Below are 13113 nucleotides of genomic sequence, written 5' to 3' on the forward strand. Positions count from 1 at the left end.
TTTTATCAATGAAAAAACGATCCCAATCCAAATATACGGACAGGTACTATAAATTCATTATATTTTTCTTTTTTTTAATATGGAACACTTCACGAATTTGCATGTCATCCTTGTGCAGGGGCCATGATAATCTTCTCCATATCACTCCAATTTTAATATACATACTGCTGAAACGAGCACTACATTTTTCCCTAATATAGTTAGTTTCTGTTTTTCCTTCTAAATCCTTTTGAGATTAATTTCTCATATGTTAGTCAGTTGGCCTAATATGATTTAGTAAATGATCCATTTCTCACTAATTTATAATATACTAGAGGCCCAGTGCACGAAATTCGTGCATGGGGAGGAGGGGTGTCCCTCAGCCCAGCCTGCACCCTCTCCAATCTGGGACCCCTCAAGGAATGTCTGACTGCCCATTTAGGCCCGATCCTGGTGGGATGAGATCAGGCCTAAACAGGCAGTCAGACATCTCTCTCACAATCCAGGACTGCTGGGTCCCAACTGCTCGCCTGCCTGCCTGCCTGATTGCCCCTAACAGCTTCTGCCTGCCACCCTGATCACCCCCTAACCACTCCCCTGCCAGCCTGATCAACGCCTAACTGCTCCCCTGCCGGCCCAATTGCCCCTAACTGCCCTTCCCTGCTGGCCCGGTCACCCCTAGCTGTCCTCCCTTGGCAGCCTGGTCACCCCCACCTGCCTTCCCCTGCAGGCCTGGTCCCCCTCAACTGCCCTCCCCTGCTGGCCCAGTCACCCCTAACTTCCCTCCCTTACCAGCCTGGTCGCCCATAACTACCCTCTCCTACCGGCCCAATTGACCCAAACTGCCCTCCCCTGCAGGCCTGATCGCCCCCAACTGCCCTCCCTTTCAGGCCTGGTCCCTCCTGTTACCCTCCCCTGCTGGCCTGATCGTCCACAACCACCCTCCCCTGCTGGCCATCTTGTGTCCACATGGGGACAACCATCTTTGACCACATGGGGGCGACCATCTTGTGTGTTGCAGTGATGGTCAATTTGCATATTACTCTTTTATTATATAGGATATTCTCCCAAATACATAATTTTTTGTTGTTGTTAATCCTCACCCGAGGATATTTCTCCATTGATTTTTATTTTATTTTATTTATTTTTAAAATATATATATTTTATTGATTTTTTACAGAGAGGAAGGGAGAGGGATAGAGAGCCAGAAACATCGATGAGAGAGAAACATCAATCAGCTGCCTCATGCACGCCCCCCACTGGGGATGTGCCCGCAACCAAGGTACATGCCCTTGACCGGAATCGAACCCGGGACCCTTGAGTCCGCAGGCCGATGCTCTATCCACTGAGCCAAACCGGTTCTGGCTTCATTGATTTTTAGAGAGTAGAAGGGAGAGGAGAGACAGAGAGAGAGGGAAACATTGATGTGAGAAAGATACATCGATTGGTCGCCTCCCAAACAAACCCCGACCAGGGCAGGAGATCAAGCTTGCAACCAAATGTATGTGCCCTTGATTGGAATCGAACCCACAACTCTTCAATCCTCGGGCCAACACTCTATCCACTGAGCCAAACCAGCTAAGGCTACTAAATATATAATTCTTATGTACATATGAGTCCCCTCCCCAACTACCAGACACTTCCACTGAACTACCTGTTATAACATAGGTAGCTTCATTTGAACATCTGTTAGGGCAAGACCCCAGCACTACACCCTTTCAAAATTTTTCTTGGTTAAGTTCAAGCAATTATTCTTTCAGATTACTTTTTAGGTTCAAACTGAACTTAATTGTGAGCTTTTTGCTGGAATGCTACCAAACACTATCTGATTTGAAAATAACTGGCATTTTTTTCAATATTGATTCTTCTAACTCAGGTACATAACATATTAATTTCATGTTCATAAAAAAATGTTTGTGTGGCATATTGAAATTTATTGCTAGGCATTATCTACCAGTATATATACAATATATATATATATTGATGCTATTACGAATGGGATGTTGTAAACATTTTTCAATGGTCAATACTAATATATGACATATATGAGGATACTGATATACAAAAATTCATCAGCTTCCTCCTTTATTAATGCTTAGAATTTATCAGTTGATACCTTTGACGTTTCTAGATTTTTAAAAAACTATATTCCAAATAATAATCCTTTCTCCTTCCTTTCTAATGTCCCTGCCCTCCGGAAACTCACAGCCTGAATTACAGGCCCAGATACTAACCACTATAAATAACTAACTAAATACAAGTGAAGCCATACTGAGCAACCAACAACTCCAAGCCACAAGTGCTGTTCCAGGTAGGACCTAGAGGCACCTATGAACAGGCCAAAGTCACTTCTCACAAATGGGTTCTGTTCAGGCCAAAGCACAAGGAAGCATTGGTGCTTCATGACTGGGATGATTTGTCCCTGACATTCAGGGAGACATTCTTTATCATATTAAGATGATATTAAACTATCCCCAGTTTACCAGGAGCTAACAAATGCCCTTTAGGCTTCTATGATGAGGATCACTGCTTTTGAAATCAATGTCTGTGGTAAATTTCCAGTTTTAACCAAAAATCCTATTTAACCATGGTGCATCTCAATATTGCTGGATTGTATTCATTCAGATATCCTATATAATAAAAGGCTAATATGCAAATCGACCGAATGGCGGAATAACCAGTCGCTATGACACGTACTGACCACCAGGGGGCAAACGCTCAATGCCGGGCTCACGGCTGGCGAGTGCAGCAGCCATGGCGGGAACCTCTCCCACCTCTGTGGCAGCACTAAGGATATCCTACTGCCAGCCTAAGCTGTCAGTCAGACATCCCCCAAGGGCTCCCGGACTGTGAGAGGGTGCAGGCTGGGCTGAGGGACCCCCAAGTGCACAATTTCATGCACCGGGCCTCTAGTATTGAATAATTTTCCATTTATACTTATGAGTTTTTCATTTTCTTCTTTCATGTGTGCACCTGATATCAGGATTATGTGAGCTCCATAAAATGAACTGAGAATTCCATTCTTTTCTGCTTCATTACAGCAGTAAGACTTTGTGCATATCAGCAGTAACAGGCCATTTGTCAACATTTCCCGTCTCTTTCATGATTGCTATGTGAGTCCCTACATGTGAGGGGCAATAGTTAACTCAGCTTTTAGATGCCTAGACTCTCAGTAACCCTAACCAGACAGTGATTCCCAAACTTTATGGCACATGAAAAATCACCAGGCCAGTTTTTAAAAGTCACGATCCCAGGTCAGATCCCTGAGGGATTAAGTAAGAGTCTGCAGATAGCAGCCAGGTAGCAGTATTTTTTTTTAAGATCCCCAGGTGATTCTAATGTGAAGCAAAATTTGATGATCACTGAACTAGACAGAACTTTAAAAAATTTTTTGCAACTATTTCAGATTCAAAAGCAATCACTTACCTGATCTACATCACATGCAAGTTGAAGTAGCACAGGAAAAGTTCGCTTATAGAGTTGGTACATAGGTGGGGAACCCTGACCACCTTCAGGTATTTGAGTGGCTTTGCCCAACATAAACATAACCATGCTATGTAAAAGTTCACAAGCTGCAACCTAAAATAGGCCAGGAGTTCAAAAAAGTTTAACTTTTCATGTTAACAAGAGAAGAATATTTATAAATGATACTCAATTTAGAAAAAAACTATCATGCCCAAATTATAAGTTAGCTGGAAGAAGCACTTCTTACTGTATAAAATTAATGCTTTTCTGTTCACTTTGATCTTTAACCAAGAGTTAAGAATTGAAATTTAAAAACTTTAGGCAATGGGACTAATTCATTTATAAGAAACATACTTCAATGCTGCCATATTGTGGAACTTTGCTTCATTTGTTAGCACATTTTCAATTATCACTACTACAGTGAATATCTGAAGCATTCTGAAAACGAACAAGTTACTAGAAAAACTTGGGATTATATGTTTCTAATCTCCCAGCTTGAGAAGATGATCGAGCACATGAAAAATCGCTGTTAAATGCCCTTTGTACTATATTTTCTAATATAAAGTTTCTGGTATATTAATGTTTTGCCAGGTTATTATCTATTAAGATGATTTATGTTTAGCTTTCATTTATCAATGATATCTTCTGATAATTAAATCATTTTTCTAATTATTATATTACAGAAAACATAAAATTAATAATATTAAAATGGCTGAAATATATTATCTATTCCCTAAAAAATATATGTCTTAAAACCAATAGACTCTAAATAATAGTGAAATGAAAAATAAAAGTACTTTAGTTTGTCTGTCACTGGCTGAAAGAGCTAGTTCCGTAACCCGAGGCAGAAATATATCCAGATAAATGACAGGCTTCATATCCATAAATGGTACTGAAAAACTGAGTCTTTTTTCTCTATCCCATGCTACATATTTCTTCATCATTTCATCTGAGGATGCAGCTGTTAAAAAATATTAAGAAGAGCGTTCTTTTTTTCATTCAAAGCATTCTCATACTAACTGCTTACAATTCATTAGTGAAACCAGAGTATTTTGTTATACTTTTAAGTTAAGCACTTTATTCATTATTCCTCTTTTACTTCACACATGTAACTACAACATTAGAAATCACTGATATACTATTTTTGAATTTAATTTAAAGTAATATTATTTTTAAATAAGTCTAATAATCTGGGGTGTTGAATTTTCACTTTCAGCAAAGACTTAAGGTAATCTGTGGAAAAATCACAAGTAAATAATAGTCTTATTAAAAATCTCTTTAAAACACTTATTTTCCCAATATAGGCTATTTTTTCCTAAATAACCAAAAGTCACTAGTATATTTAATATAAAATTTCAAATGTAAAAATAGATGAATTTTTGCTACACGAAATGTTAATTTTCATTAAAAACACTCTAAAAATATCCAAAATTAAGAATATCATGTTTAAAAAATATTGAATTCCTGAAACACTTAATATAAAAAAGAATGTCAAATTAGATTGTTTCAAAATGAAAAATATGTTTAATAACCAAACTAGAACATTTTCCCTGTTACTGTAAAAAAAAATTATTCAGATTGCATGGTACAATCAAAGCACTTCATTAGGCAATTATTCTTTGTAATCTTATTTGAAAATATGTAAATCACATATAGGATAAATATGAGAATATACCATGATCTGTATACATCTAAATTAAAGGACAAATACATCTCTAGAGGTTAATTTATTTTAATTAAAAGTTCATTTACCTATTACAAGATTTTTGCTTACTTGTCCTCCTAGAGTGCCAAGCATTTGTACTACTCTAATCCTTACTTCTTCTAAGGACAGTGCTTCATTCTGCAATGGAACAATCGCATTACATGTGATGATAACTGAGTTAAAAATTAAAAAGATTTATGAGAGGAAAGAAAAACAATTCTACAACTCTCTTTATTGTTCATGTTTCCCAGTGGTCCACTGTATCCTACACAGTACTACTGTTAATTTTATTGCAAATTCATGAAAAGAAGAAACATCCCTTCTAAATATTCCAGTTACATGTCCATTTCCTAGGCCAGCGATTCCAAAGTTTCAGCAGAACCTGTCACACCCTTAAAAGCTACTAAGGATTCCCCAAAGAGCTATAACGTTAGTCATATTTGTCAATATTTATCATATTAGAAGTTAAATCTTAGAAATTATTTATTTATTTATTTATTTATTTTTTAAATATATTTTATTGATTTCTCACAGAGAGGAAGGGAGAGGGATAGAGAGTTAGAAACATCGATCAGCTGCCTCCTGCACATCTCCCACCGGGGATGTGTCCGCAACCCAGGCACATGCCCCCGACCGGAATCGAACCTGGGACCCTTCAGTCTGCAGGCCGACGCTCCATCCACTGAGCCAAACCGGTCTCGGCCCTTAGAAATTATTTAAATAATTATTTTATTTTAAAAAACTAAACCCATTACATGTTAACAAATGACATGTTTTTAGAAAAAGTAACTATACAGGATGGGCAAAATAGGTGCACAGTTGTGAGTATGCAAAACAGTTTGTTCTTGTATTATTATGTATTAATTATTGTATTATTTTCCATATAAACAACTGTAAACCTACTTTTGCCCCACCCTGTATTTTCCAAATAAACAAACAAAAACCTTAGGAAGCGGCACTGTTTCACATTTGTGCAAATTATTTTCTGGCTTGCTAGAAGACAGCTCTTATGACATGTTAGGGCTACAGTTGGAAGCTATAGAAGGAGGGAGTAGTATTTTGTTGTTCCTTTCAGATAGCTATGATTATTCTTTGATAGTACACCAACACTAACAAGTGCTAGTTCCTTAAAGATTAGTTAAAATGAGGAACCAGAAACTTTATCAATAAATTTTATGCACTCTATTACATTAAAATCCATTGGTTTATCTTGCACTTTGAGTGGATTTTTTACCCTTGCATGATTTGGTAACATAATATATTGTTCATCTGAAGTTACTGGTTCACTGGGATATTGATATCTACCAAATATTGAAACATTTGATTATATATGAAAAAAATCACTTGTTAATATTACCACAAATGTCATCAGAACATTGCCAGGAGCGCTTCCTTTTGTTGTTGTTGTTGCCAGTACTACAGATGCCCCCAAATTTTGCCCTTCATCAAACCCCTCCCCAGGCCTTCCCCACACTATTGTCTGTGTCCATGGGTTATATATATATATGCATACATGTTCTTGGGTTAATCTCTCCCTGTCCCCTGCATCACCCTCCCCACTGAGGTCTGTTATTCTATCCCATACATCCATGCCTCTGGACCTGTTTTGTTCATCAGTTTATTTTGTTCAGTAGATTCCACATATAAGCGAGATCTTGTGATGTTTGTCTTTCTCTAACTGGCTCATTTCACTTAGCATAATAGTCTCAAGGTCCATCCATGCTGTCACATTCCATTGTGTAAATGTAGCACAGCTTTTTTATCTACTCATCTACCGATGGGCACTTGGGCTGTTTTCGAATATTAGCTATTGTAAATAATGCTGTTATGAACATAAGGGTGCATATATTTTTTCTGATTGGTGTCTTGGAATTCTTAGGATATATTCTCAGAAGTGGGATCGCTGGGTCAAACGGCAGTTCCGTTTTTTAATTTTTTGAGGAAACTCCATACTGTTTTCCACAGTGGCTGCACCAGTCTGCACTCCCACCAGCAGTGTACTAGGGTTCCCTGTTCTCCGTATCCCTGTCAGCACTACTGCTTGTTGATGTATTGATGGTAGCTATTCTGGCAGGTGTGAGGTGATATCTCATTGTAGTTTTAATTTGCTGATCTATCTGATGATTAGTGACTTTGAGCATTTTTGCATATGTCTTTTTGGCCATCTGTACTCTTTGGAGAAATGTCTATTCAGGTCCTTTGCCCTTTATTTAATTGGATTGAGAAAAATCCTTTAAGTATTGAAGAGCTGTCAAGTTCATGGTGATGGTTGTAAGTTTTCCAAAATTTTAACTTTCTTCTTTTTTAAATATATTTTTCTTGATTTTGGAGAGGGAGGGAGAGGGAGAACGAGATAGAAATATCAGTGATGAGAGAGAATCATTGATTGGCTGCCTCCTGCATGCCCCACACTGGGGATGGATACAGCAACCCAGGCATGTGCCCCGCAGGAATTGAACCATGACCTCCTGGTTCATAGGTCGACACTCAACCACTGAGCTACATCAACTGGTATGTCTGTCATTCGTTCTTTCAAATAAATATGGTGTTCTTGAAAAAAAGTGGCTACATTAGTTCAAAGCTCAAAGAAAGCATCACACAAGTGCTTTTCCTAAAGACAACTGTCACACTTCACTATGCAGCAGATTGCTTTAGGCAGACTCCCTGTTTCATCACACAGAATATTTAAAAAATGTATACTCAAGGGTCAAAACTTAATAAAGTGCTAAGGAACCAATAGTGTTACCCATCATTACACCACAGTGAAAACATCAAGTAACAGTAGTGTGGCCTAGCAATGAAATCACCTGGGGTGCTAGGGAGCAGAGATTGTGTATCTACAAAGAGATTTTATTTGCAAAACTGGAGATAAGCTCAAATACTTTCATCTTGTTTTATCAATATGTAATCAAATAATTTTTAAAAATTAGACAACCATTTCTAAGATCATTCAAGTCTCTCAATCAAAAGCTATCAAAAATAATAAGGTAGGAGGAGTTTACCCTGGAGTATGCATTATCAATTCTAGACAGTAATATTTTTCAAAATTTTATACTACTAAGCAACAATAATCAAAAAAACATTATATTGACAGAAAAACAGACACACAGACCAATGGAACAGAATTGAGAGCCCAGACATAAATCACATGTATATGGGCAAATAACTGTTTATCAAATAAATAAACTAGAGAGAGAAGGAGGAAAAGGGAGGGGAGAGAGAGAGATTATTCCATTTATTTATGCATTCATTGGCTAACTCTTACATGAGACCTGACCGAGCATCAAACCCACAACGTTGGTGTATAGGGACGACGCTCTAACCAACTAAGCTATCCAGCCAGAGCCTGGACAAATAATTTTGGGCAAAGGAGCCAAAACATGCAATGAAGAAAAGAAAGACTCTTCAGTAAATGGTGCTGGAAAAATGGAAAAGCCACGTGAAAAAGAATAAAACTAGACTGCTATCACCATACACAAAAATTAACTCAAAATGTATCAAAGATCTAATTATAAGACCTGAAACGATAAAAAACATAGAAGAAAACATAGATAGTAAAGTTATGGATCTTGGTCTTAAAGAGGGTTTTATGAACTTGCCATCAAAGGCCAGGAAAATAAAGGCAAAAGTAAATGAATGAGACTACATCAAACTAAAAAGCAGAAAAACCATCAACAAAACAAAAAGGGAACCAACCAAATGAGAGAAGATATTTGCAAACAATACCTCTGGTAAGGGGTTAATATCCAAAATATATAAACAACTCAACAATAAAAAACAAGAAATCCAATTAAAAAATGGGCAGAGGAGAAGAGTCACTTCTCTCAAGACATACACTGGCCAACAGACATGTGGAAAGATCCTCACCCTCACTAGCTATTAGGGAAATGCAAATCAAAACTACCATGAGAGCCCAGCCAGTGTTGCTCAGTGCTGGAGCATCAACCAATGAACCAAGAAGTTGCTTGTTCGTATCCCAGTCAGGGCACATGCCCGGGCTATCGGCTCAATTCCCAGTATGGGGTGTTGCAAGAGGCAGCCAATCAATGTTTCTCATCAATGTTTCTATATCTCCATCCCTCTCCCTTCCTCTCTCTTTCAAATTAATAAAAACACATTTTAAAAAAATACTACCATGAGATACCACCTCACACCTGTTACAATGGCTATCATCAACAAAACAAGTAATAACAAGTGTTGGAGAGACTGTAGGGAACAAGGAATCCCTATATTGATGATGGGGATATACTAGTAAACTGATACAGCCACTATTGAAAACAGTATAGAACAGAGGTTGCCAACAGGTGGTCCGTGAGGTCCAAAAGGCTGGCGACCGCTAGTATAGAGGTTCCTCAAAAAAGTATGGAGTTACCATATGACTGGGTGTCTACCTGAAAAACTTGAAAACATTCATTCATAAAGATACATGCACCCCTATGTTCATTGCAGCATTATTCACGGTGGCCAGGATGTGTAAACAACCAAAATGTCCTTCAATAACTGACTGGATAAAGAAGATGTGGTATGCACATACAATAAATAATCTTCAGCCGTAGAAAACGTGAAATACTGCCATCTGCAACAACATGGATGGACCTTGAGAATATCATGCTAAGTGAAATAAGTCAGACAGAAAAAGTCAAGAACCATATGATTTCACTCATATGAAGGATATAAAATTGAAAACAACAAATAAACAAATACGACCAATAGACAAACAAAAACTCATAGATAACAGGCAACAGTATGGTGGTTACCAGAGGGAAATGGAATGGAAGGAAGGTAGCAAAGGATAAAGAGGGTCAAATATATGGTGATGAAAAGAGAGTTCACTTTGAGTGGTAAACACACAATGCAAAATACAGATGATGTATTATAGAATTCTATACCGGAAACACATATGATTTTATTAACCCATGTCACCACAATAAATTTAATTTTAAAATATTTTCTAAGTTTTCCAAATTTTAATTTTCACTTTATACCTATATACTAATCCAATTTTCTCTATTTACATCATTTTTTCCAATTATATTACAAGCCACATCTGAAAAATGCTATCAATAAATTAACATGATAAAAAAATACTGACATGACTTGAACTTCACAACATTATATACTTAACACATTGCAGACAGATCATGAGAATTCTTGTGTTTTCTGTTCTAAAGTGTGTGGCCAATCACAAAAATTCTTTAAAAAGATATTAGCTTGTAAGAACATGTAATAAATAACTTCAAAATGCAATGGGTATTTAATTTTAAAGCGTACCTCTAACATTTATGTAAAATGTTTTTTGTACTCGTTCAATAGAACTTATCTGGCCACTGAGTAAAGCTAGCAATAAAACTACTGGTCCACAATGTGTTAAGATCCAATCAGCAAATAAATCAATCGTTCATAATATCAGTATTCCCACTGTTTACTGATTTTGAACTAATTACTTTTTATTATCCACTAACTATACTTAAAGATGGAGACAAGCAGGAAAACAAGATCAAGACAGTAAACTAAATAATTTAGCTACATTTTTATTGCTAAAAATATATTGAGATTATTTCTATGCCGTATTCTAATTTATATATAACACTAAGATTTTAAATAAAGATTTTTACTTTTCAGAAGCATTGGAATCTGATCTTTGCATTATTTAAGGTAAAGAAAATACAAAGGATTTCTTACTGATAAGATGTTCTTTGTGTTTTTCAGATGCTTCAACACAACTTTATTAAATCCTTTCTGGGCAGCCCGAGAAAGTGCTGACACTTCCCAGTTATTCTTGTTCTCACCTATCAACAGAAAACAAAAATGAATTTTAAATAGCAATCATTCATTGACTTGATTAATATTAGGGTGAACATACTATATTACCAAATCGAGACATTAAAATCCTAATTTTAAATATGATTAAAAATTACTGCCGAACCGGTTTGGCTCAGTGGATAGAGCGTCGGCCTGTGGACTGAAAGGTCCCAGGTTCGATTTCGGTCAAGGGCATGTACCTGGGTTGCGGGCACATCCCCAGTGGGAGATGTGCAGAAGGCAGCTGATCGATGTTTCTCTCTCATCAATGTTTCTAACTCTCTATCTCTCTCCCTTCCTCTCTGTAAAAAATCAATAAAATATATTATAAAAAAAAACGTGTTTCTCTACATAACCACATAACTATCCAATTAAGGCCACAGTCCTTGAGACATTGCCCATATTTAATCCTTAGCCCCATTCAGGTTCTAGCATTGATCCCAAGTTCAGAACCATATTACATTTTGTTGTTTGCTTCTTTAGGATCTTTTAAACTGAAACAGCTCTTCAGTCTTTCCTTGCATTTAACGATTTAAACATTTTTAAAATTATATGCCAGTAATTTTGTACACTGTCCCTCTATTTGAGTTTTCTAATGTATTCTCAGGACTAGATTCAGGTTATAGAAACCAGCCATAACATCCTACTAATTCCTTTAATTAGCTATTGAGTTAAATAAAATCTTTGATATGTGTTCATTTATATCAGCACAGTCATAATTGCATAGCTATAAAGTTATCTTTCACTGGTTCTGGAGAAGCCTAGATTTGCTGACAGAGCCAGGTAAACTGCATTGCTGAAGGATACACACCTCACAGATTTAACCCCAGCCTATCTTCTTGGCTCCTAGAAATGAATCCCAAATGACAATAGAACCTTGCCCAGCTTTCTGCTAACCTAGTTCCTGCCTTTACATGATTTCATGCTTTTGGTTTGCTTATGCCCAATAAGCTGGTTCCCACGGATGGGAGTAATGTCTGAGAATTTGGGTTTATGGTCTACTGACCATTTGGTAAACTTCTGTGGATAGATTTTAGAGATTTCTTCTCTATTGGGCCAGAGATGAAAAAGAGCATTTGTTTTTCAGTGTCTTTTTATTATTATTATTTTGTAGCTCAAATTAGTTAATTTTGTACACTGGGAAAAACAACTCTTTAATATTTGAACTGCTCAGTGTTTTGTTGGTGTCTTGTGTCTTTTGAGCTATGATCCAAATTGCAGAATTAAAGCTATAAGCTCTCCATTTGCCTGTGTTTCTATTAGCCTGATTTGAGAAAGGCTTTTACTTCATTCCTTATGTGTATAATGTTCTCCTATATTTGGAGGGTATTGATACATTAGATTATAAAGTCTCTTAAATTTAAAATCTGTTCTGACTTATTTTTACAAATTAATAAATTTACATAAAGTGAATCTTCCTACATTTTTCTGAAAATAAGGACACTGTGCTTATAATGTTGTAAATGAGCCAGAGTTTTTAAAAAATCTTACAGAAACTAGCTCCAAAGCATTTTAGGAATCCATGTTCACATAATTTAGGTACATCTTTGGTACATGAGGCAAGTTTAAAAATCTGCGTTTAAAAAAACAAATATATTCTTTCTACCACAATTCAGCATAATACAGTATACATTTTATTCTACTTGAGTCTTTTTTTGCTATACTAATTCAGGCTTACTACGCCAGGAAGTTAACATACTTCTCATAAGCTTCTATTGTGGTATAAAACGTATTAACGTAAGATGAATTCTTGTAACTATTTTAAGTATACAATTAAATGGCATTGACAACAGTCACAATGTTGTGCTCACCATTATCCATCTCCAGAATTTCTCATCATCACAAACAGTCCTACATAAGTTTTAAGTTTATGAAAAGTGTTATAAGTTTATGTTCAAATAAACTGAATCTTTATTTGGGCAAATTTTTTATTTCCCCAGTAATTATGTTTTACAGCATTTCAGCTAAAAGACAATTTCTAAGATTTGCAGGTAACTTGAAAACTGGACTGAATGAGTTAATTAATGGGTAATCTATACCAGTGATGGCGAACCAATGACACATGTGTCAGAGGTGACACGCGAACTCATTTTTTTGGTTGATTTTTCTTTGTTAAATGGCATTTAAATATATAAAATAAATATCAAAAATATGTCTTTGTT

At 36.4% G+C, this 13113-nt stretch overlaps 1 protein-coding gene and 1 non-coding gene across 2 annotated transcripts in view; both read right to left on the reverse strand.

Moving 5' to 3' along the window:
- PRKDC (protein kinase, DNA-activated, catalytic subunit) overlaps positions 1-13113 on the reverse strand; it is a 199887-nt gene that overhangs the window by 143975 nt on the left and 42799 nt on the right. Inside the window, exons 22-25 of the mRNA XM_070392843.1 lie at positions 10832-10938; positions 5197-5287; positions 4242-4405; positions 3406-3558 (exon numbers count right to left, since the gene is read on the reverse strand). Coding sequence (XP_070248944.1) covers positions 3406-3558; positions 4242-4405; positions 5197-5287; positions 10832-10938 — 515 coding nt within the window. The remainder of the gene's footprint in view (positions 1-3405; positions 3559-4241; positions 4406-5196; positions 5288-10831; positions 10939-13113) is intronic.
- Positions 74-180, reverse strand: LOC138993602 (U6 spliceosomal RNA). Its single transcript, XR_011468317.1, has one exon. It is a non-coding gene; the product is annotated as a U6 spliceosomal RNA (small nuclear RNA).

Source organism: Myotis yumanensis, unplaced genomic scaffold (genome assembly GCF_028538775.1).
Source record: "Myotis yumanensis isolate MYYU_CA2020_CCGP unplaced genomic scaffold, mMyoYum1.0.hap1 SCAF_15, whole genome shotgun sequence".
Classification (NCBI taxonomy): domain Eukaryota; kingdom Metazoa; phylum Chordata; class Mammalia; order Chiroptera; family Vespertilionidae; genus Myotis; species Myotis yumanensis.